Raw genomic sequence first — 20483 nt, 5'->3', positions numbered from 1 at the left:
GGGGGAATGCTTTGAGCAAGACAAAAATCAGAACCTAACACCTTAATAAACCATCTGCACAGTTGACTCCATTACATACTATTATGTTGAAATCAAATCATTACATGTAGAATAAAGGCCCCAAAAGTCTTCTTTTGCCAGAAAATAATTGCTTATGATGGGATAAAAGACTCGTCTTTGAGACTTTTCTACCATTTCACTATAGAGAAGGACACTTACACCTTATTGCTGGCATTATCAAAATGTTAGTACAGTGGTACCTCGACTTATGAAGTACTCAACTTCCGTATTTTCAAGTTACGAGCGGCAAAAACGGCTGCTCGCTTACGGTTTTTTTGACCTCCGAAGGGAAACCGCGGCGCTTTTAGATGCGGTTTCCTCGACTTACGAAGTTTTAGATGCGGTTTACACAACTTGCGAATGTTTCCGTTTCCATTTCTTGTTTTTTTAAAGGGGAAGCCGCTTTTTTGACTTCCGAAATTTTCGACCTACGAAGGTGCCTTCGGAATGGATTATCTTTGTAAGTCGAGGTACCACTGTACCTGCACTGCAGCCTGCAGAAAATGATCACATATTATGGTTTCCATTCTACAAAAAAAAACCAACAACAACAAACCCACCCACCTTTAATTCACAAAAAGCAAAACTGCAGTGTTAATTTTAAAAGTGAGAAAATAAAAATCTTCCCAGGATAAAGTTTATATAGAATGCCAATTTGGGGACCTTTAGAGATTCATAATAATATTGCAATGCAGAAACTGAACAGCACACTTCATACCAATGACAAACTTAGTTGGTCCCTAAGGTGCTACTGGAAGGATTTTTTTAAAAAAAATTGTTTCGACTAGTCAGACCAACATGGCTACCTACCTGTAACTAGCAGACTTCAGCTCTGCTGAGTCACAGCAAAGGCCTACCTAGTTCAGTATCCTAATACCAAGAGTTACCAACCAGATGTTTCTTGGAAGCCTACAAGCAGGCAATGAAGGCAATAAGTGCATTACAAAAAGAGTTAACACTTTCCAACAGCGGCAATCACCAAGCAATCACACTCTGCAATGCTGTTCATTTTCTTGGCAATTATGGTCCAACTAATCATATTGTTGCTCAATTAAGTATCAGTTTTTATTACGATGACATTTCAAAACACAACAATACAGGCTTCTAAAAGCAAGCAAAAGCCAAATAAAGTAGACACTGCTTCGAGTATTTATCAATTTTCACACAACATCTAACAAGCAGAACATAAAGTCACAATGTTGTAAATGCTCTTCTAATTAAAATCTGTTCCTTTATTCCAGTGCTTTTTTTCTATATAAAATTTTTAGGGGTACTCTCATTTCCCAACTCATATTGAAATACTGCCGCTCAATGAGGCCAAACTTAAGATTCACAAAATGTTTAGGAGTATGCATCCCCTTGTGTCACCCCAGAAAAAAGCACTGTCTTATTCCAATTTACATTATTTTTTTCCCTAATGCTCATCTGTCTTTTAACCAATTTATCACCCACATACTGTAAGTTTATCACAATTTATAGGCAGCAGTGTATTATATATACAGAGGCCCTAATGAGCCAATTAATGTCCTTTGTCGATCCCCCAATCATTTTTGAAAGAAGAAAGAATCATTAAAACCCACAAGTGGGCATTCCTTGTCTATGTTTTAACTACCCAAGCCACCTGCCTGAACTCTGAAAGTGCTTAATAAGTTTACTCAGATTTAAACTTAGGAGTGGTTTAAACAACGTGCTCATTTAGTCTCACTGAAACAGTGTTGGATATAACTGTTTTATAAAGCCAAATCACCAATACTCCCTTTCCTGACCCTAAGTGGGTTAAGAAGAACAAAATAAGGACACCAACAGGAAAGTGTCAATTTTCCCCTCTATACTCTGCATTTTGTAGCAATCACATGCTATTTGTGCTATTTGAATGCAGTACAGTTTTTATTCTCACCTCCCTTCAAGGTACTGCTATGAAACAGATATTAATGCTGATCATGCAGACAGAAAAATGTCTCGTCTACAAAACATAAGAGCCATCAGAAGAACTTTCATCTCTTTTGCCTCAAACGGCTCTAGTGTTCCCAGGAATGGGAGTCAGCGGTAGCTATCATGGTAACTCACTAGATGAGTAATGATGTCGATACGACTGGACAACGGTAACCGTAGCAACTGTAACCTGCAATTCCTGTGTAACCATTCTTGGATTCATTGTGGCAGGGGCCAAAGAGGCCAGGAGTAAAATGAAGCAAAGAACTATGGTGTCTGACACATCTAGTACCACACACTTTAATCATAGCTGGCAGAAATTAATTCAGGAGGAATTTTTTTTCCAAGGGTTCCTCCTCATGCAGCTTTGTGCTTTTGTTAGGGGCTATATAAGAACCAATGCACTACATGGATAGTTCAGAGCAACAAGTCAGATTATGTGGAAAACCTTTTCCTTCCATCATTAAAAAAAGAAAAGAAAAAAGTATTAAGTAAATTTAAGCTTCAGGAAACCTGATAATATTTAAGTACATCCTTGTATGCTTTTCCATATTAATCCACGTATAAATTGCAAGTACTTCCACTGTAGGTTTTCTTGATTAGCTACAATTTACCCACCAGGAGGATTACATTAAAGTACTAACTTTTGCATGTTTAGAAATACGGTACCCCTATAGAAGTATCTTTTAAAACCACGGAGCTCGGGTCCAAAATCAGCACCCTGCAGCAAATGGCAATCAATGAACTGTAGCCTAACTAGTCAAATTAATCAGTCAAAATCTATTTGTCTCAGATAAGCACTCAGTAGGCTGTAATGGTTTTCTGCATAAAAGGTGCTATAGCTAATGCTCTGTGTATTAGGATGTGGGTCACTAGAGACAATGTGGGTCATTCCAAGAAAGAAAAATACTTGTTGAACTAGAGATACAGACAAACATCAACATCATTGCCTACCTTGTCCTAAAATGGCTGGTTTACTAACTACACTGCCCTTAAGAGGAGAAAACACATAACAATCTGACATCCCAACAGTATTTTTTTATTGCTTTTATTTGTTAAACAGATACTCAAATATACAAACAGAGATTAATTCATACAGAAAACAGAAATAATGTAAACTTTTCTCAAATAAAACAAATATATATTACAATTAATACCATGTGTCGTACCTTATTTACCTCTCTTCTCTTTCCTATGTAGTTTTTCTTCTAAACTTGTTCTTTCGAACTTGACTTCCTCTTTCCTCTCTCTTGGTTTTATTTTTCCAACTTTCGGGTTTCAGTGCTTTACTCTTACTTGCCTGTCTTTCTCTTACATCAACTTCACATATACCTTTATGACAATGGCTAAATATATCCTTGTTGTATTTTAGAATAAACCTACTGGTGTTTTCAGATTTTACAGTATTCTTTCAAATATTCTACAAATTTATTCCACTCTTTTTGATACCTTTGTTCTTTTTGGTCTCCCAACAGTATTTTTTTTAAAATACTCCCACCAGTAGCTGACCTGCTGCAAACTTTACTGGGAACATGATTTTTCATACTTAAGCTAGGTGAAAAACACAAAGAAACTTTCTACAACCAATGAGGCAAAGTATTCGGGCAGGGGAAAAAAAATCAGAATATTGTCTCTTGAATATTCAACCTATCACTTTTCGTTACTTACACGTCCCATCTGTCACCAAGTGCTTGTAATTTTATGATGCCGCCCTGTAGCTTATTGTAGAGTTGATATTGTTTTACAGAGTTCTGTTAATGGACTGGATAAATGGTAATGCTATTTAAACTAGCCTCCTGCTCCAAACACAGCTGCAACTGTACTTCTATTTCTGAACAAGCATCTTGACCTGAGCACGCCGCGCGCTCTCAACTCAGCCAAAGAGAAATTGGAGCAGACAGCAAAGGAAAGGAAAGCTGGCCACTGGCAGCATCCAACCGTGCCTAATATTTCATACATGGAGTGCGCCCTCTTTGTGTTGCATTTACACTATGCAACAAGCATATATGCTTCCTTACCTGTCACATGATTCACTTAACTTTGGATGTCAGGTGATCATTAGAAGTGCACTGAAATGTTTTAAAAGTTTAAAAAGTAAACATAATACAACAGGAGAGAAGTAGTAACTAACTAAAGCTGGCACCACTGTGGCAATCTGCACATGAGCTAAAATGTTTAAAAGGCACTCTAGTAAGACCATTTAACCTGAAGAAACATGTGATTTGAGCTATAGGTAACGCACCCCATTATGTTCACCTAGCTGTTCTAATACAGTGGTACCTCTAGTTGCAGACACGATCCGTTCCGGGGTGCCGTTCACCCCCCCCAAAGTCCGCAATTAGAGCAGCACTTCTGCGCATGCGTGAAGTGCGCATAACGCTTCTGCGCATGCGCACACGGCGAAACACGGAATTATACACTTCAGGGTTTGCCACATTCGCGAGCCAAAAGGACGCAACATGAACCTAACGCAACACAAGGTATGACTCTACACATTATAACTAGACACAAAAACACAGTCAGTTTGATCAAAAATGATCCCAAAACATCAGGAATGTTATACTATCTGTTGCAGTACACTGTTGTGGCACCCCACATTTATGAGACTGTAATTATGTATTACTTTCTCACATACTTGCACCCTAACCAAGCTATTCCCGCCCCCTCTATTTATGATTATTTGATACTACCCAAAGGTTCTCTGAATTGTGAAAAATATTTAGTAGTTATAGCATCCCTCTCTACTGTTCCAATAGAGAATTACTTAAATATTATTTTACAGAAGTAGAAAATTCTATACATAAGTGGCACAAATTGTTACCTTACAATACATTTTTGCCTATTTCAGAGTATAATCAGAAGCATGTATGTTACACTAGCATTGCTAGTGAAAATAACCATACCACTGGAATTCAATGTGGGTAGAACCACAGGTTTTACATAAGCCTCCCACAAAAGAGACTAAATGAATGCTTACACCAAACAAATTCCATTGACTTCAATTACCATGGATCAGTGTACACTATTCAAATGCCACATTCGACAACCTGATAACAAAGTTGTCGGAAGTACAAGAACCAAGCTTAATTTATGTGAATCAGAAAGAAACAGAAGCAATAATTTAGTATAAACTTTTAAGCTTTAGATCCTTAACACAAAAACAACCTGAAACAATCTGCAAAAGAAAGTGGAAAGCAAAATGTTGTCATGTGGCACATACAAGGCTCTCAAAGCAAACATTATTTTGTTGAGATTTACATAGCCCACTTCAACTCTACTGCTTGAAAGCAGCTAATGGGCTTAACCTTTCCTTCAACTGCTAGTACACATAAAAAAGGACCCCTGACAGTTAAGTCCAGTCACAAACGACTCTGTGGTTGCGGCGCTCATCTCGCTTTACTGGCCAAGGGAGCCAACATTTGTCTGCAGACAGTTTTTCCGGAGCATGACTAAGCTGCTTCTGGCGAAACCAGAGCAGCACATGGAAATGCCATTTACCTTCCCACCGGAGCGGTACCTATTTATCTACTTGCACTTTTTGGCATGCATTCGAACTGCTAGGTTGGCAGGAGCTGGGACCGAGCAACAAGAGCTCACCCCATCGTGGGGATTTGAACCACCGGCCTTCTGATCGCCAAGCCCAAGAGGTTCAGTGGTTTGGACCACAGTGCCACCCACATACCCTGCTAGTACACATAGATCACAATAATTTTTTTTAGAAAACTCCAAGGCCTGAGCAAAATAATTTTTTTAAATACATGTTATCAGTAATGATTCCAGCCCTTTTCGGTATTTTGTGCTCATACTGTAGCATCTATTTTTTAAAAAAAATATCAGGTTTCCCTTTAAAATACTATTAAAACATGTACTGTAGGTACTTTTTAACATAGTATCCACTCCATATTAATCTTGAGATAATATCTAGCAAAACATCAAAATGTATCTAATGTATAGATTGACTGTTTGTAGACCCTTTTCCAGGTTTGCCCCTAAGGTTTACATTGTTAATAATTTATTCTGCCAAGGCTTTAAAGAGACTAGCCAGGATTCGAGGATTCTTTGGGCAAGCATAGCCCAGTGTGATTCTTTCTGCCTCGCTTTGTTTTGCTCTTTTTCTTTGAACAGAAGAGGCCATGCCATCATCACAAACTGCTTCTGAGAAGTCCTTCATTTTCAAAAGCGATTTACTACTCTGAAAGACTTGGATCGCAAAGTAGATTCCAAGCTCAAAGCACTAATCATGCATCTATTTGGGTCCCAGCCTTTGTAATTAAGAGAGAGAATATGACAAAATACAACACACTTGGCATCAAAGGCCTTTAACAGCTCACTACTCTGATTTTAAAATTCCAGCATGCGCCATACTAGAGAACAATAAAATCCCAAAAGTCAGGAATCAAAATTACAGACCATGAGAATGCCAAGACTCTTCAAATTGTGACTTTACTTTTGGGTTCTTTAAGCCATTTCATTTCAATATTGTTATAAACAAAGAGGGGGATGAAATATATTCCAAGCCAGTTTCCACCCAGAATGTAATCGACCTTGTCATCAGAAACCAGTAGCAAACTAAAAAGAAAAGGATTTATACTAATCTGGTTTGAAAAGTGAGATCAGTCAACTGTAAGAGTTAAAAAATATGGAACAGAAACAATTCAGAGGAGAGCACACAAATTATGAAAAAGCAAAAAAACACAAGAATTAAAGGTGTACTGACTCCAGGAGCAGACAAAGCACTTACTCAATGGCATATTTCGTTTACAACTTAAAAGCACTCAAAGCCTTTCACAATGAATACAGAATATAGCTTCTACTTACAGCCTGTAGAGTTTTGGAGTCCCAAGAAACAGCAACTCAGAGAGGACTTGAAGATTATTTCTGTTTAGACGCCTGAAGTAGAAAAGAAAAAGAGAGAGTTACAAATCAAAATAAACAGCAACTCTATCATAATGTGTCATAACTTGACAACCGGAGACTAAGTGGGCCATGCAGGAGAAGCAGGCCAACGTTAGTGCCAGGGGCTATGCAGAAAACATAAGCCAAAATACTGTGATCAGTTTAACATTTTATCTATACGTATTAGCATAAAGTATGCATGAGTGTTTTACTCCATGATGACAGCAGAGAGACCACTCTAATGCCAGGCTTAAACTGTCATTGTAAAAAGCGAACCATCAGGCATGCTACACCGATTCATCCTCCAAGGAGCACTGCCAATTCAACTGACATGAGCTATAACAAATCAAACCTTTCAGGTGGCTTTATAAAACACTAGCAAAATCCCCATCATTATGATTGTCGGGGAATGAGTATAAAGAGGGAGTACACAATATCAAGAACTTGAAACACCTCCTCATAGAGTCCCTCTCAGCAGAGATTGTGTACTAGCCACCACCTCAACAGAATGGCAGCGGGGAAGGCAGAAGCAGGCTGCATAGCATCTCATTAGCTAATAAATGTGCCAAATGTAAGCCTCAATGGATGCATACTTCTTGCCAAAGGGTGAGCCTAGATGGGACCAGTCAAATCTTCCTCTGTCAGAAGAGGCAGACATGCGATCAGTTTTGAACAAGTGGCCAAAAGGGTATTCGGAAGATGCATAAGATTGTACTCTTTGCTATTTTTAATATCTGTTCTGAGAAAATTGAAGTTTTGCAAGTCTGTTAGTGGTGGCAAGTCAATTCCAGAATAGCTGTTTTATCGGACCTCATTTTAGACATGGGCTCAGTTCAAACACCTAGGGTCTTGGAGACATCAACCTAGGGTCTTGGAGACATAATTATGAACAAGTACAATAGTTGAATTTACAAACCACAATTTGCAGTAAGTCAGAAGTGGAAAACATGGTTTGAAGCAAGTTTAAATCCATGCATTGCAGCTTAATTTGGGCTTCACATTTTAGATATCTATATGTAAATATAATTGATAATTTAAGTATAGTTTAAATTGAACATTAGTGTGCTTTAAATAAATATTTAAATGTTGTATCTTTGCATTTGTTTCATATTTTATACTGCGAGTCACTTTGAAAATCCTTATAATAAGGCAGGATGGATTTTTAAATGAATGAATACATTTCAGACTTTTGAAGACAGTTCAGAAGTGTCAATTACTTTGAAATGAAAAGGTCAGGTCTAGGAGCACTCCCAATCTCTTGGAGGGGAGGACAGAACTCTACAAAAACAAAAGGCTATGCACTTAATTTCAGATTACTGTAACCTCCAGCCAACAGTAATACTGCCATCCCATATGGATTAAGTTTCAGTTTGTCCATCCATGGGCACAAATGGCACCAAATGTAGTTTTGGAAGCTCTACACAGCTTTTCAGGATTTGAAAGATGGAAATGAAAGCGGGAGAGAGGTGCATGTGGATGAGTGATGAAAATCGTGGCTATACTCATGACAACCCCTCACGAGCCAGTAGGCACAAGATCGAGCAACCCATCGAAGTTCTGAGAAAAGCAGAAACAGTGTTTATCTAACATAAATGCCCCCCACCAGAAGTATTAGCTCTGTGGCAGTTATTTGGGAGGGGTTGTATAGGTACAGATGATATTCCTGTTCCTACCACCACCACGCTTCTACCCCCAAGCACCTGACGGTATGTTAGCTGCTAGCACTACCTCAAAGTATGGAAAGTTCCAAATAAGCTGGGAGCACCTCATATTTCAACCAATTGCACTGTCAATCATAAGGGCAAACAAGCACCTCCCCCGCCAAATGTCTGGTCAGTTGGAATCCTTCCCGATGACTGCTATGATAAATATGGACTGCTATGATAAATATGATAAATGCATAACCAAAGCTATCTACAGTATGGGTTTCGTGTGTAAGTAACACTAAGCAAACTCCAACAGCAAATTAATAGCTTAGGCCACTTTAAAGCAGTGGTGCCCAACTGGATTCATGTAGAAACTAAGATTTTTCCACATAGTGCAGAAAAAGTAAAATGTAACCACTGTACCAATTATTACTGGAGACAGGATTTGTTCTATAAATTGCTATATAAGACAATGGAAGGCATTTTTAAACACAGTATGTTGAATAAATAAATTAATTCCTTGAAATATTATACAAAGAATACTGCTGAAATTAAATCACGGTTTAGAATGTTTTGCAGAAGCTGGAACAAATTTGAATGTCCTGTGTGAGTGCCTGGAGGCGGTTGGAGGATGGATGGCGGCTAGCGGATTGAGGTTGAATCCTGACAAGACAGAAGTACTGTTTCGTGGGGGACAGGGGGTGGGCGGGTGTAGGGGACTCCCTGTTCCTGAATGGGGTAACTGTGCCTCTGAAAGACCAGGTGAGCATCCTGGGAGTCATTTTGGACTCACAGCTGTCCATGGAGGCACAGGTTAATTCTGTGTCCAGGGCGGCTGTCTACCAGCTCCATCTGGTAAGTGGGCTGAGACCCTACCTGCCCGCAGACTGTCTTGCCAGAGTGGTGCATGCTCTGGTTATCTCCTGCTTGGATTACTACAATGTGCTCTATGTGAGGCTACCTTTGAAGGTGACCCGGAAACTGCAATTAATCCAGAATGCGGCAGCTAGACTGGTGACTGGGAGTGGCCGCCAGGACCACATAACACCGGTCTTGAAAGACCTACATTGGCTCCCAGTACGTTTCCGAGCACAATTCAAAGTGTTGGCGTTGACCTTTAAAGCCCTAAATGGCCTCAGTCCTATATACCTGAAGGAGCATCTCCACCCCCATCATTAAGCATGGACACTGAGATCCAGCACCGAGGCCCTTCCGGCGGTTCCCTCATTGCGAGAAGTGAGGTTACAGGGAACCAGACAGAGGGCCTTCTCGGTAGTGGTGCCTGTCCTGTGGAACGCCCTTCCAACAGATGTCAAGGAAATAAGCAGCTATCCTACTTTTAAAAGACATCTGAAGGCAGCCCTGTTTAGGGAAGTTTGTATTGTTTTTATATTCGATTGGGAGCCACCCAGAGTGGCTGGGGAGACTTAGCCAGATGGGATGGGTACAAATAATAAATTATTATTATTATTATTATTATTATTATTATTATTAAGCAGAGCTTAGGTACTGGTACTCCCATTTTCCTGCAGCCATGATGACAATTTTAGCCGCAATTCAGAGTCCGTATGTATAACGAGTGAGTGTGGCTTCCTCACGAGTAAGCGGCTCCAAACCAAAGGTAAAGGGACCCCTGACCATTGGGTCCAGTCGTGACCGACTCTGGGGTTCTGGTGCTCATCTCACGTTATTGGCCGAGGGAGCCGGCGTAGAGCTTCCAGGTCATGTGGCCAGCATGACAAAGCCGCTTCTGGCGAACCAGAGCAGCGCACGGAAACGCCGTTTACCTTCCCCACTGTAGCGGTTCCTATTTATCTACTTGCACTTTGACGTGCTTTCAAACTGCTAGGTTGGCAGGAGCTGGGACCGAGCAATGGGAGTTCACCCTGCCGCGGGGATTCGAAATGCCGACCTTCTGATCGGCAAGCCCTAGGCTCTGTGGTTTAACCCACAGCGCCACCCGCTGTCCCTGTTAGTATATAAGTATATAGTATAGTGTATTTAAAGAATCATGCATCAGTGGCCCACTACCAGTAGTTGTTTGTATGAATTTGTTTCCATGTCAGTGAGAAAGGAAAAAGAAGAGAAGCAAAAGGTGCAGGATTCGTTTGTTGTGGACTACTGATGAACATTAGAGTACCAAAACCAAAGGGAGATGGAAATCTGAGTTTGGCTGCAGCCAGCATCAATTTATATTCTTTAATGGTGATAAAAGAAATTATTTCCACTTCTTTTCAGCCGTCTCATCTTCCATACACTCCTCTATATCTGGGCATTGTATAGAATGCTAATTCAGGTCACTGCACCAGGGAAATTAATGTAGTGAATTTTCTTAGTAACGGTCATGACCCTACCAGTGGTAACCAGTATTACATTTCATACCATAAAAATGGGCACTGACTAAAAATTGATTAAAACAGACCTTTAGTCTAACTTGCATTATGTATTGATGTGCAATGCACATTTTTGCAGACTTTACCCATAGATATTTGGATTAGATGTCTGTGAAAAATATATATATATCACAAATGGCCTTTCAAAAGAGCAGTCGTACTCAGTTACAATTCTGTAACTGAAAATATTAATGTCTGACTGCAATCTGCCATCCACTTATTACTGCATTGTTGACCTTTGTCTGAGGAAGCTAATTGGGGAGCTTGGGCAGATAAGCAGAAACTTTTCAGAGTGGAAACAAGCTCTCTCAAGTCCTCTAGAGTCTGAAGTGGTTACCAGCCTGTTTTGGCAAATGTGTCGCATAGAGTGGCCATGTGCCCTACTTTACAGGGGACAGTTTTCTGTTTGAAAGCATCATCCATTGTGAGGGCTGTCTGGAAGAAGATAAGGAACCATTGGAACGGAGAGCAAAGGTCCTGTAGCTGCCCATCAACAGTTAGAACTTGGACTAAGTGCAACATAGCAGTCACCTGGTCACAGTCTTCTCCTTTACAATGAGATAGCTGCATTTCTATTTAAATTATAGTAATTATTTCTAAATCTGCACCTATACCTAGAAATTAGCAGTGTAGCACCTATATGTTTTATGACAACTAGTGTTGTGTTTTGGGGTGATGCTTTTTAGCGATACCTAAGTGACCATCCTGGACGTGGATGGCGCTGTGGTCTAATCCACAGAGCCTCTTGGGTAAAATGGTAAAATGGTAAAGTACATAGAACTAGCTAAATTGACTGGAAGAGTAAGAGACCAAAAAGATCAGAAAATCCAGAAAGAATGGGGTAAATTTGCGGGATATCTCAAAACGCACTGTAAAACATCAATAATGCCTATTGTGATTTTTTAACACCTGCATCTGTAATAATAGAGACTATATACCCTGTTTCTCATATTTTAAGACATACCCATAAAATAAGCCATAGCAGGATTTTTAAGCATTCAAGGAATATAAGCCATACCCCGAAAATAAGACATAGTGATAGGCGCAGCAGCAATGCCGACCGCAGCAGGAGGAGGAGGAAAAAAATAAGACACCCCTTGAAAATAAGCCATAGTGTGTTTTTTTGAGGAAAAAATAAATATAAGACATGTCTTATAATATGAGAAACACGGTAGAAGACGACAAGGTACAATAAAACAAATAAGAAATGGATTTATAAGAGCGCAAGTAGGAAAATTTGACAAATAAAACCAAAGATAAGAGAGAGAGGAAGTCGAGTTCGGCAGAACAAATGCAGAATATGTTGTAACCAAAGGAGATATCCCTAAAAATGTATAATTTGGGATATGTATACAAGCTTATGTTGTGTTTATGTTGAAATGCTGATTATGTTTATCTGTGAAGAAACAATAAAAATCATTATTCAGAGCCTCTTGGGCTTGGCGATCAGAAGGTTGGCGGTTGGAATCCCTGCGCTGGGGTGAGCTCCCGTTGCTCGGTCCCAGCTCCTGCCAACCTAGCAGTTCGAAAGCATGCCAAAAAAAGTGCAAGTAGATAAATAGGGACTGCTCTGGCGGGAAGGTAAATAGCATTTCTGTGCGCTGCTCTGGTTTCGGTGTTCTGTTGCGCCAGAAGCGGTTTAGTCATGCTGGCCACATGACCCGGAAAAACTGTCTGCGGACAAACGCCTGCTCCCTCGGCCAATAAAGCAAGATGAGCGCCATAACCCCCGAGTCATCTGCGACTGGACTTAACTGTCAGGGGTCCTTTACCTTTACCTTTTTAAAGTGACCACCCTAGCATCGTAAAGTACAAAGTGAGGGAAAGTGCCAGTCTAACGTGCGTACATGTACCATAGCTGCCAAATACCCCGTTTTCCCCAGGAAACCCCTGTTTTTACTTACCTTTTCCCGGTGGTCCTCCATATCACTTCGTCTCCCGTTTTTCTCCGTTATTTTCTTCTGCCGGCGGCCATTTTTTCCCTTTCTGATTTGCCCTTCTATGGGCACCAAAAATGGCCACCGCCAGCTTCAAAAGTCGCATCTACGCATGTCCGGAAGTGCATAGACGCGACTTCTGGTGTCGGCGGCGGCCATTTTTGGTGCCCATAGATGGGCGGAGCGACACCGGAAGTTGCTTCGACACACTTCCTGACATGTGTAGAAGTGGCTTTCGAAGCCAGCGGCGGCCATTTTTGGTGCCCATAGAAGGGCAAAACGACACCAGAAGTTACGTCGATGCAACTTCCGGTGTCACACGGCTGCCGTTCCCGGATTCTGCAGTCCGGGACTTGGAAGGCAAGACATGTACACCTGTCCATAATTTTGCATTTGGCTAAGTGAGCTAGGCAGCATGGCAGTAAACCAAGGGAGCAGTAGGCAGGAGAGTAGGCCTCAGGTTGATGTGAGTGGTAGACTGGCAAACATTGGCACAGTAAAGGGATCCAAATCAAAACGTTTCCTCTGACTCTTCCCTATCCCTTGATAACGAGTGGTGGATAAAGGGGATAGGGAAGAGATGGAGGAAACATTTTCATTTGGTCCCCTTTCCTGTGCCAGCATTCGGTGTCAATAAAGACACCCCCCAGGGGGGGGGAACCCAAAGCAAATTTCAATATTTGTAGCATTGTTTATACAGTATTGCTCCAACAGCAGTCATTTGATCCTTTGCCTAAGTTGCTTACAGAAACAAAATCTTACACGTGAGATACTCAAGGGAAAAGTAGAGATTTTTGAAAGCCTCTCTGGCTGTTGGTTTCAGTGGAGGAACAATGCTGAAGCCGAGAGAGCGGGTGGGATCCCATTGAACAATTCTCTGCACAGGACCTTCTTCCCCCCAACCTGATCCCCCCCCCCCCGTGAAGTACTCTTTCCTCTTTTTTGTTTCTGTACCAAAAGGTGGGTCGACAGAACCATCACTGACATCATATCCTTTCTCCTTCCTCCAGCTGTACCTCCACTGAAACTTGCCATTTTAGAGGCTATTTGCTGGTTTGTGGTTGTGTTTCATTGTTGTTGTTGTTTAAAAAATAGACACAGCTATAATGTAGCTGTAATGGAGAAAACTACACAAGGACTAGAACCCCCAGGCACTCTTTATATTAAACTGGCATTGTTTTATTACACATACAGTGGAACAATCATTTTCAAAACAACCCTCATTACAAGCCTGGAAAATATGGAACTATAATTGATAATAATATTCTTTACTTTCACCTTGTTGTTTTAGCCCATGTGCAACTGTACACATTCTTTGTGTCTATTTTGTAGTTTGTTTCTCTATTTTAACTTTCACCCGCTGTTGTAATTGTTCACTCTGCTTTACATACATTATAAAGTGGAATAAAATACCTTTAAACCCACATGTGTAAAGTGTAGCCTGGCTCCTAGACAGGTATTAGAAATGTTATCTAGAGTGTTGGTGCAATATGGCTTAGATGCCACTGCCTCCTGAATATTTTACTTTTATCTACATTCCCAGAAGGGTTTATCCAGAATCAGTAGTTGGCTTAGGCAAGTGCCATTATCCCAGAATGGCCACCTTCTGATCCTGAAATGCCATTGCGGATGTGGGGCAGCTGCCATCACTGCCACCTGCCTTCAGCAAAAGCTAGAGGGCTTTATCTTGGTGCCTTTACCCTGGTGGTTACCGTCTGCTTGGCACTGCATTGGTCTTCCTCCTCTGCCATGTCTGCTGCAAATGGTGTTCCTTGCCACTGCTGCTTGGCTTTGTGATTGGCGTTGGCTAGTAGTAGCAGCTGCCACCCATCTTTTGCCTCTGTACGGTAGCAGCTGCTGCTCTTAGCCACCCTCTTATACTCTCTCCCACCTGGTGGCATAGCTGCCAAGTCTCCCGTATTCGCCGGGAAATCCCTGTTTTTCCAGCTGTTCCTAGCTGAAAAAAAAGGATTTTTTTGTTTCCCCCCCGGTTTATTCTGGCGCGGCGGCCATTTTGGAACTGGCCGGCGCATGCTCAGAAGCGACTTTTGATGCTGCTCTGCCCAGTTCCAAAATGGCTGCAGTGCGACTTCTGGCGCGACGGCCATTTTGGAACTGGGCAAAGCAGCATCAAAAGTCACTTCTGAGCATGCTCCGACCAGTTCCAAAATGGCGGCAGCGCTACTTCCGGTCTGCTACTTCTGGCCCGGTCCCTTATTTCTCCGACAGCAACTTGGCAGGTATGCCTGGTGGTGGCCCACAGCTTCAGATGTCATTGCCTACCCTATTCATTTATGTGTCGTATGTGGAATAGGGACTGCTGCCACTTGTGGAGACAGCATCTTCTTTGGAAGGTGGATGGAGTTAGTGGGTGGAAACTGGAGGCAACATGGTTGTTAGAATGTCTCTGTAGCAATTTCATGTGTGGAATTTCAGGGCTGCGTGTGAACTTTCAGGGCTTTGTGTTTGCATCAGGTAGAAACGTAGAGCTAGGAGAAGTCTGGATCTAATAAAAGTTGCTTTTAAGCTGAGTGTGGGAGAACCCAAAAAGAATCTTGCACTTACTATAATGAACATGTTCTCTTTTATCACTGTAAGAAGTAAGGAATATGATTGCTTTTAATAATATTTGTAGCAAATTATTTGTAGTCGTTTTAGCAAATGAGTACTACTTGCAGCAAATGTTTTACTCGTACTTGCAGCAAATGTTTACCATTTTTTTGTTCGCTATGAATTGCTGCTTGGCACCAAGTCCTAAAATACGATGGGACTCTATTGTGCTGCACGCTTCCCACATGGATGTAGTATTGATCTGCAGGTCCCTGCTGTGCTACCAAAGCCTAAGCATTCAGGAGAACTCTGAAAATGCTTGGCCTCATTTTTGACAGCTGGGGTCAATATCTTAGGGCAGGTTGTTCTCTGACATTTTTTTCCTGGATATGTGTGTTCATTTTATAACTTCCCTCAAGCAATTTGGAGGGGGCAGGTTTAATACAAAAATGAACGAACATCAATGGCAATCACCCACTGCTACTTACTGCTTTCACTACACTGCTTTTATACTGACAAATACAGATTTGCCCCAAGCACTTTCAGAATAAGAGCAGTGTTCTGCGTTACAAGCGGAACTCTCTTTCAATATCTGCATTCTTTAACTCTGCAGTGAAACAGAGGAACTGTAAATATTTGCAAAGTTATGCACATTCTGAAATTCCATCTTTTAAAAGAGGCATGGATTTATGTTGTTTATAGGCGCAGATCCTCTTGCTGTCTAGGAATATATAAAGTAAGGGTTAATGCTGCCAGCTTTCTCTCTGAAGGTAGGTGAGCTAAAGCAGAGAATATGCTTTTGAGCAGGCCTGGAGGGGGAAAGCAGAAAGCAGTTGGTCCTTGTTAATCAGTGTTGAGGCAAACTCCTTTCTAACATACAGTACTGTACATTGTTTTAGGTATGCAATGTACACTATCCCTTAGCAAGGATGGTGGCTCTTTAGTGTTTATCAGTTAATAAAAGACTGTGTGATTTGTCTCCTGAAAATTATAGGGTTTATACTCCCACACCTGTGCTTGCTTATTTTTTCCTAAATATTAAGTAATTAGCCTATGTTTGGAATTATCAGTATCTAAATACTATACCCAGGGGGGACCCAGGTGGCACTGTAGGTTAAACCACAGAGTCTAGGGCTTGCTGATCAGAAGGTCGGCAGTTCAAATCCCCACAACAGGGTGAGCTCCCGTTGCTCGGTCCCAGCTCCTGCCCACCTAGCAGTTCGAAAGCACATCAAAGTGCAAGTAGATAAATAGGGACCGCTCCAGCGGGAAGGTAAACAGCGTTTCCGTGTACTGCTCTGGTTCGCCAGTCTGCGGACAAACGCCAGCTCCCTCGGCCTATAGAGCGAGATGAGCGCCGCAACCCCAGAGTCGGACACGACTGGACCTGATGGTCAGGGGCCCCTTTACCTTTAAATACTACACCAAAGATTCCATTTTGCTGCAAATTACAGAATCTACAGAAAAGTGGTGCAGGGACTGAAATAAATTCAAGTGTAACTTACTCTTAGCCAGATGTAGTGTTGCTGTTCTTCAATTAGAAGGAATAATTTTGTCACCAACAAAAAATAGTGTATTGCTGACAATTGCATGCACTTGCGTGTTAGGTTTTGTGGCAGTTTAAACAGTGGCTAAAGTTATCAAAGTTCTCTGAGTGTTGATGTGCCAATGTATCAGGGTTTTTCTTGTGATCATGTTTCTATGCCACATAAGCTTTGTCTTTCGTTATATACTGTTAACATTTTAAAAATTCATCATAAAATACTTGCTATCTCTAAATACTCAGGAATAGTTGGCAAATCATGCAGAACATCACAGCATTAAAACTTGGCTGTCCAGAAAAATTCATATGGTTTCAGGCTGACACCTGCAACCTACCTGCCATAGGATCTTAGTATAAAACGCCAGCATTTCATTTCTTTTCTTTTTTAGCAGGCATGTTTCTAGCAAATGAAATTCTGAGAAGGAAAGGAAATAACTTTTCGCCCACTCTTGGGTAAGAGTGTGTAAGCTGTGTAACTGAAGAGCTTGTGTACTTTTTTTTCTAACTGTAGTAGTTTCTAGCACTATACTTAATTAATCTGAGTCTAGTTCTCATGGGACTGTCTTTAACAGGTCTAGAAGTCAAATTGCAGTGAGAAGTCCTGTTTGCTCTTTGCAGACCTTTTTAGAAATTCCAAGACAGGAAGGCTGTTTATTTTTCCCACATCTGTTTTGTGCTCATTCTTTGAGACACTGTTTGCTGGATGCTCTTTTCTTTTAACCACTTATATTAGTGGCAGTGTTGCAAAATGTCAAAATAAGCATTAGCGGGCACCTTTTTGTAAAGAATCAAGTTTTTATTGAATTGTTCTTTACAGAATTTAAAGTTGCCTTAGCTTTTCCATTTACACGGTTTTGTTGGAGACCATCACTGAATCAATAACTTTTACATTCCTTATGGGAACTATTTATACACACACACAGTTGGTCTTAACAGAAAATTCAGTTCTGAAATGGAAAATATAGTACATTCACATTTATGAAGTGGTTAGTATTGGTTAGCTTAAACATAACTCAGGGTTTAAAGTTGACTTGTTTTGGAACTGAAAAGATTTTGTTACAAACCAGAATTCCTAGTTTGCACCCAAGAAGAAGCAAAAACAAAAGTATTTATTGCATTTATTTTCCATCCTTCTCCCCAAGGAGCTCAATGTGGCATAAGTGGTTCTCCCCATTCTCACTTAATTCCCCACAGCAATCCTGTGAGGTAGGTTAGGCTGAGAGGGAGTGACTGGCCCAAGGTCACCCAGTGAGCTTCATGAGGATATGAACTCTGGTCTCCCAGGTCAATCTCTGCCCCATACTGTCAGGGAGCCACCAGGGGTCAGCGGAGAGTCCGGTGAAGCGCAGCGAGTGCTCTCGGACGCTGTCAGAGCCCCGGCACCCAGCACCTGTCAGCATCCTCCTGAAGGCAGGACCGAGGCTCAGGACGAGGTGCTGACCCTAAGGGATGTTGGCGAGGTGAGGTTGCCAGAGAGAGGGCTGCAGGGGGCGGACCAAAGCACTCAAGAGGTAGAGGCTCCACAAGGGGCAGAGCCGGTCCCTCAGCTAAGCAGCTCTAGCAGAGAGAGCGCTCCTCCAGCACCCACACCCCAGCAGAGGAGGAGCGACAAGAGGAGGGACCAAAGGAGGAGGTTCAAGGTGCCTAGGGGGTTATGCTGGAGGTGTTCATCAAGAAGGGAGGTGCTTCCAGATTCTGGATCGGATTAGATCAGACATGCTTTTTGATGCTCTGTCCTGTACAAGGGACCCAGGTGGCGCTGTGGGTTAAACCACAGAGTCTAGGGCTTGCTGATCAGAAGGTCGGCAGTTCGAATCCCTGCAACGGGGTGAGCTCCCATTGCTCGGTCCCAGCTCCTGCCAACCTAGCAGTTCGGAAGCACATCAAAGTGCAAGTAGATAAATAGGAACCGCTACAGTGGGGAAGGTAAACGGCGTTTCCGTGCGCTGCTCTGGTTCGCCAGAAGCGGCTTTGTCATGCTGGCCACATGACCTGGAAGCTCTACGCCGGCTCCCTCGGCCAATAACGTGAGATGAGCACCAGAACCCCAGAGTCGGTCACGACTGGACCCAATGGTCAGGGGTCCCTTTACCTTTTTATATACTAACAAGAGAATGTTAACAGATATACTAACAAGAGTGTGTTAACTAGAATTCTGTGAATATTCAAAAACATGTTCAGAACTGAATAGCTTTGCCATAATTAAATGTTTATATTGTCAAAGTTATACCAAAGGTGGTGAAACTGCTGTTTCTTTGGATGCCTAATCATGCAGCACTTTAATATTCTGTTAAACTGTGCTCTGAAAGACTAACATTTTGTTTAATGTGGATTTTGTTGGGGGGGGGGACCCCTGTGATTATGGACTGGGTAGAACAGAGCGCTGTAGGGAAACTGGGTTTTCAGGTCTTGTAATGGAATCGCACACACAAGAATTCAAATAGTAGGGCTGGGAAGTCAAAACATATTGCAGGCAAAATTTGTCTTAAATATTTTCTTCCAAGACACCAGAGCAGGAAGCTTCAAACTGGAAGCATGGCAGAGTTACAGCTGCTCAATATTTGACCTTGCTGAATTACACCAGCAACAGCTGCCTCCTAGTGCTAACCCACGTCCTTGCAGTTATACTTGAAAATGGAACAAGCACATGTTGTACAACAGCACCTTCTCCAGAGTCTAGCCTAAGGGTTGGAAACCCAACTGTGCAGTGAAGCCATTTGCGTATTCAGACCCTGAGACCTCCCTCCTAAATAAATACACACTCATATTTTAGTTTTGGTTTTGGGCAGAATTTAGGCCACAACTTTATTGATTACAGAAAAGTAAGTGGTTGCATAGGCTCTGGTTCGACTAACTCCCTGCACCCTTGCTCTATCGTAGGTCAGCCAAGGGTGAACACCTGAGACAGGTGAAAAGCCCAAGAACAGACTGTGTTCACTCCCTAGATGCTCCCCTGGACTCAGGCACGGGCACAACCCCCCTCACAGGGGTTGGCCAAACCATTTGAGTCCCTGGATTCCTTTTACGGAATACCCTTCACATAACGATGGCGAGACCATTCTCCCATCCCTATCACCTGAACCAGTGCATATCCGCAACCTTACAAGTTGTGGCGATTTTCTACGCAGCAGGTGAATCCCAAATGGCACCAGCCAATCAGCCAAGTGGGGAAAATTCCTGCCGTGCCCCTGTCCCAATGACAGACAACACACGACGGCATAGCAAGGTCAATTGCTTGCTTGTGTTCTGTTTGCATGAGCCAAAAGAGAATCTGTTTGCACGAGCCGATTTGTGAACTGTATTAAAAATGATCAAGAGTGTGATCAACTCAACTCAACACCTGCTGAGTGTGATGAAACTGCTACTAAATCCCCTCATGTCAGTGAAGCAAAAGTGATATGTCTTGTATACGGTTGTTAATCTGGTGGTGGCATTAAAAAAATTGTATTCCATCAGTTCCTTCCACCAGCATAATCCACACAATGGCAAGACACTGCCAATATAAAGCGGCACTAAAGTGCAATAT

General features: G+C 41.9%; 1 protein-coding gene across 6 annotated transcripts in view; it reads right to left on the bottom strand.

Moving 5' to 3' along the window:
• Nucleotides 1–20483, bottom strand: part of SLIT2 (slit guidance ligand 2) — a 210504-nt gene that overhangs the window by 175591 nt on the left and 14430 nt on the right. For all 6 annotated transcript variants that reach the window (XM_088658345.1, XM_088658336.1, XM_088658343.1 and 3 more), the window contains exon 4: nt 6811–6882. In XM_088658345.1, the coding sequence (XP_088514471.1) occupies nt 6811–6882 (72 nt within the window). The remainder of the gene's footprint in view (nt 1–6810; nt 6883–20483) is intronic.

The sequence above is a fragment of the Zootoca vivipara genome, chromosome Z1 (genome assembly GCF_965207765.1).
Source record: "Zootoca vivipara chromosome Z1, rZooViv2.hap1.1, whole genome shotgun sequence".
Classification (NCBI taxonomy): Eukaryota; Metazoa; Chordata; class Lepidosauria; order Squamata; family Lacertidae; genus Zootoca; species Zootoca vivipara.
Note: the sequence above shows the minus strand (reverse complement) of the source record. Positions and strands in the feature narration are given on the sequence as shown.